Source organism: Oncorhynchus kisutch, linkage group LG8 (assembly GCF_002021735.2).
Source record: "Oncorhynchus kisutch isolate 150728-3 linkage group LG8, Okis_V2, whole genome shotgun sequence".
Taxonomy (NCBI): Eukaryota; Metazoa; Chordata; class Actinopteri; order Salmoniformes; family Salmonidae; genus Oncorhynchus; species Oncorhynchus kisutch.
The window spans coordinates 48788290-48803424 of NC_034181.2; the positions used below are offsets into that span (position 1 = coordinate 48788290).

Genomic DNA, 15135 nt, shown 5'->3' on the forward strand with positions numbered 1-15135 from the left:
TATCACAATTGTTTTGATTGTTTTGATTCAAAGAACTAATAATTTACCTTGCTTTACAGGAGCTGGTTTGACCTTCTCTATAGCAACCTGGATGCCAGGCTTCCCCAAAAAATAGATCAATCATTTTTGGAGGATTTAGTCTAAAATGTCCTTCAATTCGCAAGAGGCTGAATGTATCTCACCGGAAAAAGTATCAGAGCGAACGAAATAGCGCCCACTCTGTCTCAGTATGTGTAGCCCATCTATCTGATGCGGTCTGGTCAAAAGAGTATGACACTATTGTCGCCCGTAGCATTGAATGCACGGGAAGCCAATGAGCATTTGGCCTCCCTTGATATAAAAAGTGTCAAATAATAGCCAATCAGCATTGCGCTAAACTGAGAGCTCAGCTGTGAATGGTCCTGGCACACAAAAAAAGGGAAGCCAGTATGGATTTGGCTTCACACCAATCACATCACATTGTCATTTTTTACTCCTGTGGCTAGCTAGCTAGCTAAATCATCCCTTTCCTATTTTAGCCATAGATGGAGAGAGGGATTTGAACATGTGGTTTTACATTAACTTATTTGACCATGCTGTAGGTCATGTAACTGTTTGTTACATACAACATGTTTTGTGGACTTCACTGGACCGATGTTGCCTTCTGGTTTTGTGTTGAAACAAAGGTGTGGTTGAATTTATTCTGTCTTAGGCCTATATATCACATTGGTTTTTTTAATACATTTTTATATATCACGTTGTCAAGGCATATCAACTAACAAGTTACAGAGCAAACAGTGCAATTTGATAGGATAGTAGGATGTGAGAAGGGAATAGACAATGGAGGAGGAGGAATAGGTAAGAAGGACAGACAGTCAGCCAAGCAGATGCATTTTCATCGGGGAATGTGTGGTCCAGAGTTGGGAGCGTTAGTGCTGCGCCAGACACACCAAATATTGTTTAGTGACATAAAAAATGTACCTGTGGAAAAGACCATCTTTTGTGTTCCTGACTTTTTTAAACTTCAGTCAAGAATACAGTAGCATACATATGCAGGACATGTACACTGAGTATGCCAAACATTAGGAACACCTTCCTAATATTGAGTTGCCCTTAAAAAAGCCTCAATCCGTCGGGGCATGGACTCCACAAGTTGTCGAAGGCATTCCACAGGATGAAGGCCCATGCTGACTCGAAAGCCTTCCTTGGAAGCAAGATGCAAGCAGAGAAGGGATGACAGTGACGACGCCGGGGTAATCTAGGTTGTTTTATTTCTGTTGGCTGGTATGGTTCCCAATCAGAGACAGCTGTTTATCGTTGTCTCTGATTGGGGATCATATTTAGGCAGCCAATTCCCCACTGTGTTTTGTGGAATCTTGTTTATGTGTAGTTGCCTGTGAGCACTCCATACAGTGGACTTCAAAATTACTGGCAATCGTCAAACAATACTTGAAAAAATGTAAACAATATAATTATAAAGATATCTCAAAATACCAACATGTGAGAAATAGTGTACTATATTAATGTTTCAATGGAACCAACCAAAATCATTCAATTTAATACAAAATAAATGTAACCAAAATCAAGGTTTCGTCATTTTTGGCACATTTAGTGCCAAGGCGGCAGCGTAGCCTAGTGGTTAGAGCATTGGACTAGTAACTGAAAGGTTGCAAGTTCAAATCCCCGAGCTGACAAGGTACAAAATCTGTCGTTCTGCCCTTGAACAGGCAGTTAACCCACTGTTCCTAGGCCGTCATTGAAAATAAGAATTTGTTCTTAACTGACTTGCCTAGTAAAATAAAGGTAAAATAAAAAAATAAAAAACCACCTCTGGCAAGGATAACAGCATGGAGTCTTTTCCTGTAATGTTTGACAAGGTTAAGGAACACATTTGGAGGGATTTTGGACCATTCCTCTATGCAGATCCTTTCAAGATCCTTCACATTCTTGGGTTTGCGCTTATGAACTGCCCTCTTCTCTCAGCCCACAGGTTTTCGATTGGATTGAGGTCCGGCAACTGAGATGGGCATGGCAAAACATTGATTTTGTTGTCGCTGAACCATTTCTGTGTGGATCTTGAGGTATGTTTTGGGTCATTGTCTTGTTGGAAAGTCCACCTACGGCCAAGTCCCAGCCTTCTGGCAAAGGTAACCAGATTGTCCGCCAAAATTGGCTGATACTTGGTAGAATTCATTATGGCATCAATCTTAACCAGTGCCCCTGGACCTCTGGAATTAAAACAGTCCCAAAACATCACTGATCCCCCTCCATATTTCACCGTGGGTACGAGGTGCCTCTCCTTGTATGCATCTCTGTTTCAACGCCAAACATGCCGATGCTGTATCTGACCAAAACATTCAATTTTGGTCTCATCTGACCAGAGCACCTTCTTCCAGTCATAATTTAAATGACGTTTAGCAAAATCCAAGCGCTTGCGTCTGTGTCTTGGGGTCAGAAAGGACTTTCTTCTGGCAACTGATCCAAAGAGCCTGTGGATGTGGAGGTGGCGTCTGATGGTGCTTTTTGAAACCTGGTGACCCCAAGACGCCACCAAGGCCTGCAATTCCTTCACAGTGATTCTTGGGGATTTTATTGCTTCTCTCACCATCCTCTTCCCTAATCTGGGGGGCAAAATGCATTTGCATCCTCTACCCGTGAGGTTTTCAACTGTTCCATATCTTTAGAATTTTCTAATAATTGCCCTGACAGTGCTCAGTGGTAAATTCAATCATTTGTGGATCTTCTTGTAGCCATTACCAGATTTATGAAGGTCTATGACCATCTGTCTCTTTTGAACTGCTAGTTCTTTTGTTTTCTTCATGGTGTTGGATGACAGCGGGATATTGCATGTGTGTTACCTCATTTATATACCCTAGTGAAACAGGAAGTGATGTAATGGCTCAATATAGTTCCTTAAGACTTAGATAAACTTAAATAAGTGGAATTTAATTTGTGGTTTAATTTTGGTAGATGTTATTTACAATAATCTTTAAGGGTGCCATTAATAGTGAATACCTTGATTTGGAGGACATTGATTTTTATTATTTTGGTTGGTTCCATTGAAACATTAATAAAGTACAGTATTTCTCACCTGTTGGTATTTTGAGTTTCTCTATAATTATATTGTTTATCTTTGTTTTAAGCATTGTTTGTGCATTGCCAGTCAGGGGGGGGCAGTAATTTTGGAGCCCACTGTAGCTTCACGTATCGTTTATTCTTTATTGATTTTTGTGCGGTTCACTTATAATAATAAAAAGTTGCACCGATTTCACGCTGCGCTTTGGTACGAATGTTCTTACGACGATCGTGACATAACTAGAAAACAGGCACTATAGACTTCCCGGTTTTGACCTTTCTGCCTGCTGTGACCCTGAGCCTGTCTGCCATCTTGTACCTTTGCGCTACTACTCTGGATTTACCGACCTCTGTCTGACCTGACCCTGAGCCTGCTTGCCATCCTGTACCTTTGCCTGCCCGTGTTCGATTTCATAAACATTTGTTACTCCGACACTGTCTGCACCTGGGTCTTACCTTCAAACGTGATACTCTGAATTGCACACATACACAATACATGTCTTATCTCAAGGCTTAAAGATCCTTAACCGGACTCCTCCCCTTCATCTAGACTGATTGAAATGTGATTAACATCAATATGGGATCATAGAATTCACCTGGTTAGTCTATGTCATGGAAAGACTCCAGGCTCCAGGATGGAGCAGTGTATATAAGTTAAAGGTGAACAAATTGGTTACCTTTCTTAACATTCACCAGCTTAGCCTCCTCCTTTCGAACCTCAAGTTCTATTAGAAATACACAAGAACAGGAGAGTAGCGTTACACAATATTCATGCATCAGACTTCATCCAATGCAGATTTCTATGTTCAAAGTTTCCAAGTCAAAATAATATTTTACCTGTTTTTTTTACCTTTACTTTTATGTCTGGTAGCTTAGCTGTCTTTTCTTCCTTAACCTCTTTGACAGGTTTCTTTTTGCCTGCAAAATGTGACAAAAACGACATAACAGTAACATTAATTTAAAGGCTATTTAACATATTTATAGCTGACAAAATACGATATACCATGTGTTGGTGTTACAGGGCAAGTACAGTATATTCCACATAGTATCAGTCCTAAAAAATAACATACGAATACAGCAAGATGCACCATTCGTTAGTAGTAATTTCTATGCTCTATGCTTGCTTTAACCAGCTGCTTACGGTGTCACATAAGCTTTGAAAGTTTGAGCAATCTACAATATTCATTGCTGTTCAATGGAAATTTCAGTTCATTATACATACCAATTAATTCATGCAGAAAATTTTCAATTGGCTGTAATCAATATTTTTTTAACTAACAATATTTGGCTTCAAAATATTTTAATACGTTTCTCCAGCCAAATTCCTCTGCTTTTTAGCAAATGACAGGGCTGTCATTTGACTGAAAAAGTCATTAAGGATTGTGGCTTAACCCTAATAAGTCTAAATCTAAATAAAAGGTATAAAAATAAATGTTTGTCATTTAGCAGACACTCTTATCTAGAAAAACATACAGTTAAAGTTGCAATGATGAATGATATGATTTTTGAAGAAAATAATCTGTTAAACTTTGAGCTGATTTTTTGAGCCCTGTGCCTTGTATTTGTATTTGTACTTACTCAGCAAAAAAAAAAATCCTCTCACTGTCAACTATATGTATTTTCAGCAAACTTAACGTGTAAATATTTGTATGAACATAACAAGATTCAACAACTGAGACATAAACTGAACAAGTTCCACAGACATGTGACTAACAGAAATTGAATAATGTGTCCCTGAATAAAGGGGGGAGGTCAAAATCAAAAGTAACAGTCAGTATCTGGTGTGGCCACCAGCTGCATTATTTAAGTACTGCAGTGCTTCTCCTCACCGACTGCACCAGATTTGCCAGTTCTTGCTGTGAGATGTTACCCCACACTTCCACCAAGGCACCTGCAAGTTCCCAGACATTTCTGGGGGGAATGGCCCTAGCCCTCACCCTCCGATCCAACAGGTCCCACACGTGCTCAATGGGATTGAGATCCAGGCTCTTCGCTGGCCATGGCAGAACACGGACATTGCTGTCTTGCAGGAAATCACACACAGAACATACAGTATGGCTGGTGGCATTGTCAAGCTGAAGTGTCATGTCAGGATGAGCCTGCAGGAAGGGTACCACATGAGGGAGGAGGATGTCTTCCCAGTAACGCACAGCATTGAGATTAACTGTAATGACAACAAGCTCAATCCGATGATGCTGTGACACACCGCCCCAGACCATGACGGACCCTCCACCTCCAAATCGATCCCGCTCCAGAGTAATGCTCATTCCTTAGACGATAAACACAAATTCGACCATCACCCCTGGTGAGACAAAACCGCGACTCGTCAGTGAAGAGCACTTTTTACCAGTCCTGTCTAGTCTGGCGACAGTGGGTTTGTGCCCATAGGCGACGTTGTTGCCGGTGATGTCTGGTGAGGACAACAGGCCTACAAGCCCTCAGCCCAGCCTCTTGCAGCCTATAGCGGACAGTCTGAGCACTGATGGAGGGATTGTGCGTTCCTGGTGTATCTTGGGCAGTTGTTGTTGCCATCCTGTACCTGTCCTGCAGGTGTCATGTTCGGATGTACCGACCCTGTGCAGGTATTGTTACACGTGGTCTGCCACTGCGAGGATGATCAGCTGTCCGTCCTGTCTCCCTGTTGCGCTGTCTTAGGCGTCTCACAGTACGGACATTGCAATGTATTGTCCTGACCTCTTGTGGCATGTCTTGTGGGGTATACATGGGTGTCTGAGCTGTGTGCCAGTTAGACAGACAGCTTGGTGAAATCTCTCATAAATAAAAGTCAATCACTCCTCCACTTTCAGCCAGGAGAGATTGGCATGCATATTTAATATTAGCTCTCTGTGTACATCCAAGGGCCAGCCGTTCTGCCCTGTTCGGAGCAAATTGCAATTTCCTAAGTCCTTTTTTGTGGCACCCGGCCACATGACTGAAAAGTAGTGAAGGTGTGACAAAACTAGGGCCTGTAGGACCAGCCTTGTTGATAGTGCAGTTAAGAAGGCAGAGCAGCGCTTTATTATGGACAGACTTCTCCCGATTTTAGCTACTACTGCATCAATATGTTTTGACCATGACAGTTTACAATCTAGTGTTACTCTAAGCAGTTTAGTCATCTCAACTTGCTCAATTTCCACATGATTTATTACAAGATTTAGTTGAGGTTTAGGGTTTAGTGAGTGTTTTGTTTTGTTCCAAATACAATGCTGTTAGTTTTAGAAATATTTAGGGCTAACTTATTCCTAGCCACCCACTCTGAAACTAACTGCAGCTCTTTGTTGAGTGTTGCAGTCATTTCAGTCACTGTAGTAGCTTATATGTATAGCATTGAGTCATCCGTATACATAGAAACTCTGGCTTTACTCGAAGTCAGTGATATGTTGTTAGTAAAAATTGAAAAAAGCAAGGGCCTAAACAGATACCCTGGAGAATTCCTGATTCTAACTGGATTATATTTGATAGGCGCACGTTAAAGAACACCCTCTGTGTTCTGTTAGACAAGTAACTCTTCATCCACATTATACCAGGGTGTGTAAAGCCTTAACACATGCGTTTTACCAGCAGCAAACTATGATCAATAATGTCAAAAGCTGCACTGAAGTCTAGCAAGACAGCCCCCACAATTATTTTATCATCAATTTCTCTCAGCCAATCATCAGTCATTTGTGTAAGATCTGTGCTTGTTGAGTGTCCTTCCCTATAAGCATGCTGAAAATCTATTGTCAATTTGTTTACTTTTAAATACCATTGTATCTGGTCAAACAAGTTTACTAAGGGTTGGTAACAGGCTGATTGTTCGGCTATTTGAGACAGTAAAGGGGGCTTTACTATTCTTGGGAAGCAGAATGACTTTAGCTTCCTTCCAGGCCTCAGGGCACACACTCTCTAGTTGGCTTAAATTGAAGATGTGGCAAATAGGAGTGGTAATATCGTTTGCTATTATCCTCAGTAATTTTCCATCTAGATTGTCAGACCCTGATGGCTTCTCATTGTCGATAGACAATTATTTTTTCACCTCTTCCACACTGACTTTACGGAATTCAAAAGTACAAATCTTGTCTTTCATAATTTGGTCAGATATATTTGGATGTCAGCGTTTGTTGCTGGTGTGTCATCCCTAAATTTGCTTATCTTGCCAATGAAAAAGTCATTAAAATTATTTGCAATATCAGTGGGCTTTGTGATGAAGGATAAATGAAGGAGCCGAGTTGGCTTTTTTTACAAAAATTTAATTTGAGTTGCCCCAAATCTTTTTACCATCATTCTTTGTATAATTTATCTTTGTTTCATAGTGGTTTATTTTTTCTTTCTATATTGTTTTATAAAGCCACATGATTTTTAATTTGCATTACGTTTGCCAATCAGTTGGGCTGCCAGACTTAATTGCCATTATGTTTGCCTCATCCCTCTCAACCATACAATTTTTCAATTCCTCATCAATCCAATGGGATTTAACAGTTTTTACAGTAATTTTCTTATTGGGTGTGTGCTTATTAATAACTGGAATAAGTAGTTTCATAAATGTGTCAAGTGCAGTGTCTGGTTGCTCCTTATTACACACCACAGACCAGCAAATATTCTTTACATCATCAACATATCAATCACTACAAAAGTTATTGTATGACCTCTTATACACTATATTAGGCCCAGCCTTTGGAACTTTGGTTTTCTGAGATATGGCTATTATATTGTGATCACTACATCCTATGGATTTGGATATTGCTTTAAAGCAAATATCTGCAGCATTAGTAAAAATGTGATCAGTATATGTTGATGATTTAATTCCTGTGCTGTTTGTAACTACCCTGGTAGGTTGACTGACAACCTGATCCAGGTTGCAGGCACTGGTTACAGTTTTAATTCCTGATAGCCAGTCAATATTTAAATCACCCAGAAAATATACTTCTCTGTTGATATCACATACATTATCAAGCATTTCACACATATTTTCCAGATACTGACTGTTAGCACTTGGTGGTCTATAGCAACTTCCCACAAGAATGGGCTTTAGGTGAGGCAGATTAATCTGTAGCCATATTACTTCAACAGTATTTAACATTAGATTGTCTCTAAGCTTTACATGAATGTGGTTCTGAATATAGACCGAAACATCCTTTGACATTTCTGTCTTTTATGTAGATGTTATCACTGTATCATCAAAGTTTTTATCTAAGGGATTTTCACAGATCAGAAAATTAATGTAATCTGTTAGAAGCAAGTTATTGACTTCATGGACCTTGTTTCTTAGGCTACATATGTTAATATGGGCAATTTTTTTAGCACTTTTCTGGGTTGCTTGATTGTTTTTTATGTTTTACTGGGAAGCTTATCAGAGGTAGATTTACTCATGTTATTTACATTGGAGCTGATAGTGCAGAGTGAGCTGTATAAAGTGGTCTTCGTACTATTGCACACCGGCTCAGTGCTAAGAGTGTAACTCTGGTTTATAGGCTCATGATTACTGCTTGCAATAGCTGTAGGATAAACAGATGTATTCGTTGCAATTAGGGGAACATAAATTAAATTACTTCCATTGTGTTTGCCAATGCCCCTGAGATCATGTTCATTTGATGCAGCATTATGACGACTCATTGTCACAATGGTAGGGATTAACTGAGCTGGTCTTGAATCAATCATCTTAAATCCAGGAGCCAAGATGATTTGGATGGACTCAATCATTCCCGTAGAGTATCTTCTGTTTCCAGAAGGTGTCAAAGTGATCAATAAAAGTGACTCCAGCAGAGCTACAGTAGTCTTTTAGCCAGCTGTAGAATGCCAGCAGTCTGCTGAATCTTTCACACCCGCGGCCCAACAGTGGTACTGGACCTGAAATTATTGGCCGTTTTTTGGAGTCTTTTAATGCTAAAATCAGTTCTTCCATTTTCAAATGTTCCCGAACAAGCCCTCCCGATGTCGTTGGACCCAACATGGACTACGACAGAGTCAGCTCCCAGCATCTGTAGTAGAACAGTCGGAAGCAGCCTTGTTATGTCCTGTACTCGTGCTCCTGTGTAGCACAGGGTTTTTGCCTTGGGGACCGAGATATTTCTCACCATAGAACTGCCTATGATGACTCCTGTTGATGTTGAATGGGCCGGTCTCTCAGGCAGCCTCACGGTCAGGAACCCGAGGTAGAAGCCACCAGAGAGGGAGACCGAGCCGAGGACGAAGACGCATGTACCTCCGGATCCAATCTTGATTGGGATGCCACCACGGATGAAGGCGCCGGAACCTCTGGATCCAGGGCGGCAAAGCTGTTTCTGGTCTGTGTCAATTCCGGGCTCAACATCTCCATGAAGACCCCTGTTGCCAGAGGACGCCTTCTTCAACTTCCTCGGAGAGTGACGTACCTCCATGGCTGGTCGGTTGGGTCGAGATCAGCTTCGTACTCCAGGGAAGGAGGAGATCCCTTCGGGGATGGAACCCTGCCTAGCACCGGCCAGTCAGCTATGAAGAGCCGACACGGCAGCGAAACTTCCACCAGACCAGAGCGGCATCCAGCTACTGGGGTGGAAGAAAAATAAAAAGTAGGCGGGCGTGGGTTCCCCATTAGCTTATGTAGGTCTGCTACTTGCTTGTTAAGAGTAGCTACTTTGCTCCTGTAGTTCTCTGCAAGCAATCAGTTGCTACATTGAAAGTCAACGTGTTTCACATTGTCCCAGAACAAAGTAAAGTAAACGCAGCTCCAGCAATGTTGGAAGCGTTCAATAGCGGCCTCCATTAGAGCCCGCAGAGCCAGCTAGGCTCTATACGGAATCTGGCAGGATCCCGGGACAGATAGCAGCGCTCACAGCAATTTAGCCCAACAAGAGCTGCAGGATTCAAAATAAAATAAAAGTACATAAAACACTGTCAGCTTTTAAGGTCTTTAGTTCAGGATTCAGTTTCGACAGGTTTCAGTTTCCACGTTCGACAACATCCACATATGCCGTCATTCACTTGCAATAGGAAAAGTGAATGGGAAAATTAGTTTAAAGTTTCCTCACCTGTCTGTGTCTTGTTTACAAAAAAATGATGTAATTTTAGGCAAAAATTGTCAAAAGTCACACTGAAGTCTAACAAAAAACCCCCCACAACCTTTTTAACATCAATTTCTCTTAGCCAATCACCAGTCATTTGTGTAAGTGCTGTGCTTGTTGAATGTCCTTCCCCATAAGCGTGCATGTCAGCAGTGTATGACAGAGCAAAAAAAAAGGCAATAGGTCAAAGGAATTGTCCGTAGAGCTCTGAGACAGGATTGTGTAAAGGCACAGATCATGGGAAGGGTACCATTGAAGGTCCACAAGAACACTATGGCCTCCATCATTCTTAAAACTTCTTATGGCTGGGGAGTAGCTTGGATGAATAAGGTGCCCAGAGTAAACTGCCTGCTACTCAGGCCCAGAAGCTAAGATATGCATATTATTAGTAGATTTTGATAGAAATCAGTCTGACGTTTCTAAAACTGTTTGAATGATGTCTGTGAGTATAACAGAACTCATATGGCAGGCAAAAACCTGAGAAAAAATCCAACCAGGAAGTGAGTATTCTGAGGTTTGTAGTTGTTAATCTCATTGCCTATCGAATATCCAGTGTCTATGGGATCATATTGCACTTCCTAAGGCTTCCACTAGATGTCAACAGTCTTTAGAACCTTGTTTCAGGCTTCTACTATGAAGGAGGAGGGAATGAGAGCTCTTTCAGTCAGGTGTCTACCATGAGCTGATCATGTGCGCTCCCGTGAGAGGTAGCTGCGTTCCATTGCATTTCTAAAGACAAAGGAATTCTCAGGTTGGAACATTATTGTAGATCTATGTTAAAAACATCCTAAAGATTGATTCTATACATAGTTTGACATGTTTCTACGGACCGTAACGGAACTTTTTGACTTTCCGTCTGGAACTTGTGATCGCGACTCATGAATTTGGATTTGTGAACTAAATACGCGAACAACAAGGAGGTATTTGAACATAAATTATGGACTTTATCGAACAAAACAAACATTTATTGTGGAACTGGGATACCTGGGAGTGCGTTCTGATGAAGATCATCAAAGGTAAGTGAATATTTATAATGCTATTTCTGACTAATGTTGACTCCACAACATGGCGGATATCTATATGGCTTGTTTTTGTGTCTGAGCGCTGTACACAGATTATTGCATGGTGTGCTTTTTCCGTATAGTTTTTTTGAAATCTGACACAGCAGTTGCATTAAGGAGAAGTGGATCTATAATTCCATGTGTAACACTTGAATCTTTTATCAATGTTTATTATGAGTATTTCTGTAAATTGATGTGGCTCTCTGCAAATCACCTGATGTTTTGGAACTACTGAACATAACGCACCAATGTAAACTGAGATTTTTGGATATAAATATGAACTTTATCGAACAAAACATACATGTATTGTGTAACAGGAAGTTGTATGAGTGTCATCTGATGAAGATCATCAAAGGTTAGTGATTCATTTTATCTCTATTTGTGCTTTTTGTGAATCCTCTCTTTGGCTGGAAAATGTTTTTCTGTGACTGGGCACTCACCTGACATAATCATTTGGTGTGCTTTTACCGTAAAGCCTATTTGAAATCGGACACTTTGGTGGGATTAACAACGAGTTTATCTTTAAAATGGTGTAAAATACTTGTATGTTTGAGGAATTTTAGTTATGAGAGTTCTGTTGTTTGAATTTGGCGCCCTGCACTTTCACTGGCTGTTGTCATATCGATCCCAGTAGTGGGATCTAAGCCATAAGAAGTTTTAAATTGAAGAAGTTTGGAACCATCAAGACTCTTCCAAGAGCTGGCCACACGGCCAAACTGAGCAATCGAGGGAGAAGGGCCTTGTTCAGGGAGGTGACCAAGAACCCGATGGTCACTCTGACAGAGCTCTAGAGTTCCTCTGTAGAGATGGGAGAACCTTCCAGAAGGACAAATATCTCTGCAGCACTCCACCAAACAGGCCTTTATGGTAGAGTGGCCAGATGGAAGCCACTCCTCAAAAAAAGGCACATGGTGAAGCATGGTGGTGGCAGGATCATGCTGTGGGGATGTTTTTCAGCAGAAATCGACTGGGAGACTAGTCAGGATCGCGGCAGAGATGAACATAGAAAAGTACAGAGATCAATGACCTCAGACTGGGGCGAAGGTTCACCTTCGGGACAAGTCTCTGAATGTCCTTGATTGGCCCAACCAGATCCCGGACTCGAACCTGATCGAACATCTCTGGAGAGACCTGAACAAATCTGTGCAGCTACGCTCCTCATCCAACCTGACAGAGCTTGAGAGGATCTCTAGAGAAGAATTGGAGAAACAGATGTGCCAAACTTGTAGCGTCATATCCAAGAAGTCTTATGTAAAAAAAAAATGTTTTTATAAATTAGCAAGCATTTCTAAAAACCTGTTTTTCCTTTGTCATTGTGGGGTATTCTGTGTAGATTGATTAGGGGGAAAAAACAATTTAATCAATTTTAGAATAAGACTGTAGTGTAACACAATGTAAAAAGGTCAAGGGGTCTGAATACTGTATATCAGTATTCATGCACTGTATATCATTCCTGTAAGACAAAAAAATGAAGAAATGGGACTTGCACAAGCCCTGCGCTTTTAATATGGCTGTGTTCCTATGGGATTTTGTGTATGTTTAGAGCGCCACCATTGGAACGGTATTTGGTTAAATTTTATTTCAAACCTAGACTTTCAAATCTCTGTAATAACAGACTAGTTTTACCTGTCCCGTAATAGCCATTACCTTCTTTATTAACATTAATATGTTCTTTTTTCATGGTGGACTCTTCTGTCTTCACCACCTTGACAGGGTTCTTGGATTCATCGTCTGAAAACAAAGGCAATGCAATATTAGATAATGGATTAATTCAGTTTCACGGCAGTAATTACTTGCTTCTATGCTAAGCCATTGCATGGGTTGTTAGAATACATCCAACTTAGTGCAACATGATACTGTACTCCACAGCAAAGCACTCAGGAAATTTAAGCACTTGAACTTAAATTATGTGTTTAATGTTCTTAAGGGGCAATTCATTCAAACATTCCGCTGAAAAGGCAGCACGCGAAAATCTTTTTTTTTTTTTTTAATACGTAACTTTCACACATAAACAAGTCCAATACACCAAATGAAAGATTAACAAGAAGTTTATCTACCCATCCTGTCTGATTTCAAAAAGGCTTTACAGCGAAAGCACAACATATGATTATGTTAGGTCAGAGCCAATTTACAAAAAAAACACAGAAAAAAAGCAGAAATATAGATAAAATTAATCACTAACCTTTGATCTTCATCAGATGACACTCATAGGACATCATGTTACACAATACATGCATGTTTTGTTCAATAAAGTTCATATTTATATCCAAAAATCTCAGTTTACATTGGCACGTTACGTGCAGTAATGTTTTGCTTCCAAAACATCCAGTGATTTTGCAGAGAGCCACATCAATTTCCAGAAATACTCATAATAAACAATGATAAAAGATACAAGTTTTATTCACAGAATTAAAGAGACTTCTCCGTAATAACCTGTTTGGGATAGGGAGCAGCATTTTCAATTTTGGATGAAAAGCATGCCCAGAGTAAACTGCCTGCTTCTCAGTCACAGTTGCTAAGATATGCATATTATTAGTAGATTTGGATAGAAAACACTCTGAAGTTTCTACAATGGTTTGAATGATGTCTGTGAGTATAACAGAACTCATATGGCAGGCAAAAACCAGAGAAACATCCAACCAGGAAGTGGGAAATCTGAGGTTTGTAGTTTTTCAAAGCTTGGCCTATCAAATACACAGTGTCTATGGGGTCATATTGCCCTTCCTAAGGTTTCCACTAGATGTCAACCGTCTTTAGAAACTTTTTTGAGGCTTCTACTGTAAAGAAGGGGCTCATAAGGGCTGTTTCAGTCAGTGGTCTGGCAGAGTGCCATAGGCTCGTGATGCTCGTTCACGTGAGAGATAGCTCCTGTTCCCGTTCCATCTTCAATATTATTGAAGATTTATGTTAAAACATTCTAAAGATTGATTCTATACATCGGTTGACATGTTTCTACGGACTGTAACGGAACTTTTGGACTTTGTCTGGACCTAGCGATCGCGCCTCATGAAGATGGATTACGGGGCTGAACGCGCTAACAACAAGTAGCTATTTGGACATAAATTATTAATTTAATCAAACAAATCAAACATTTTTTGTGGAACTGGGATTCTTGGGAGTGCATTCTGATGATCATCAAAGGTAAGTGAATATTTATAATGCTATTTCTGACAAATGTTGACTCCAACAATGCAGATATGTCTGGCTGGATTGGGCTCTGAGAGCTGTACTCAGATTATTTCATGGTATGTTTTTTCTGTAGAAGAAAATTGAAATCTGACACAGCGGTTGCATTAAAAAGGGGCAATTCATTCAAAAAACATTTGACATTTCATGGTAGTCCACCGTTACGTTGTGTATTATTGTGTATCAGATAATGGGTTCAGTTTATCATGTAAATTACGACTTACATTTTTGCAAAGCCATGGAGGGTTCTTGAAGACACAACATGAAACTGCCACTGAACTTTGTGTTAGGTGTAACATGGTACCACAGAGAAACATTCGGGAAATGTCACTTTTTAAAGTACTGTAATTTAAAGCAAGAATCCATAGGTCATTGGCTACCCTATGTTGCCCCACTTCTTGTGTAGGGTTTTCACTTTGAATGAAAAAAAGAGGGTTGAGCCCTGAGCCACCTTGGGCTGGCCTTCTGGGCAAGGTGTGTTAAATCCAGCATACTCAAATGTCCCTGCTGCCATGGTCCCGGAATTGAAAATCACTTGCAAGCAAGTTAAAGTAATAGCTGCCAAAAACAAACACAGAGCAGACAAAGCGGACAAACTAGTGAACTTGTTTACAAATAAACTGTCCTTGTAGCAGGGACAAAAATAAACAAGCATTGTTCTCGGTTCTTGGATCTGAATCAACTCTACCCCAAAAGAGAAAAATAATCCGGAAAAGACTGCAAATGTTTACGTTGAAATTAATTTTGAAAGGTGGAAGAGTGACGCCGAAAGGGCAACCTCTCTAATAGACTGGTAGGTAAGTGTTTGGTTGTGT

The 15135-nt window shown here is 40.4% G+C and overlaps 1 protein-coding gene across 50 annotated transcripts in view; it reads right to left on the bottom strand.

Moving 5' to 3' along the window:
• si:ch211-266g18.10 (titin) overlaps positions 1-15135 on the bottom strand; it is a 149038-nt gene that overhangs the window by 67725 nt on the left and 66178 nt on the right. For 49 of the 50 annotated variants that reach the window (XM_031830529.1, XM_031830528.1, XM_031830481.1 and 46 more), the window contains 3 exons: positions 12782-12865; positions 3892-3972; positions 3732-3779 (listed from right to left, as the gene is read on the bottom strand). In XM_031830529.1, the coding sequence (XP_031686389.1) occupies positions 3732-3779; positions 3892-3972; positions 12782-12865 (213 nt within the window). The remainder of the gene's footprint in view (positions 1-3731; positions 3780-3891; positions 3973-12781; positions 12866-15135) is intronic. The other variant, XM_031830508.1, reaches the window with a different exon arrangement.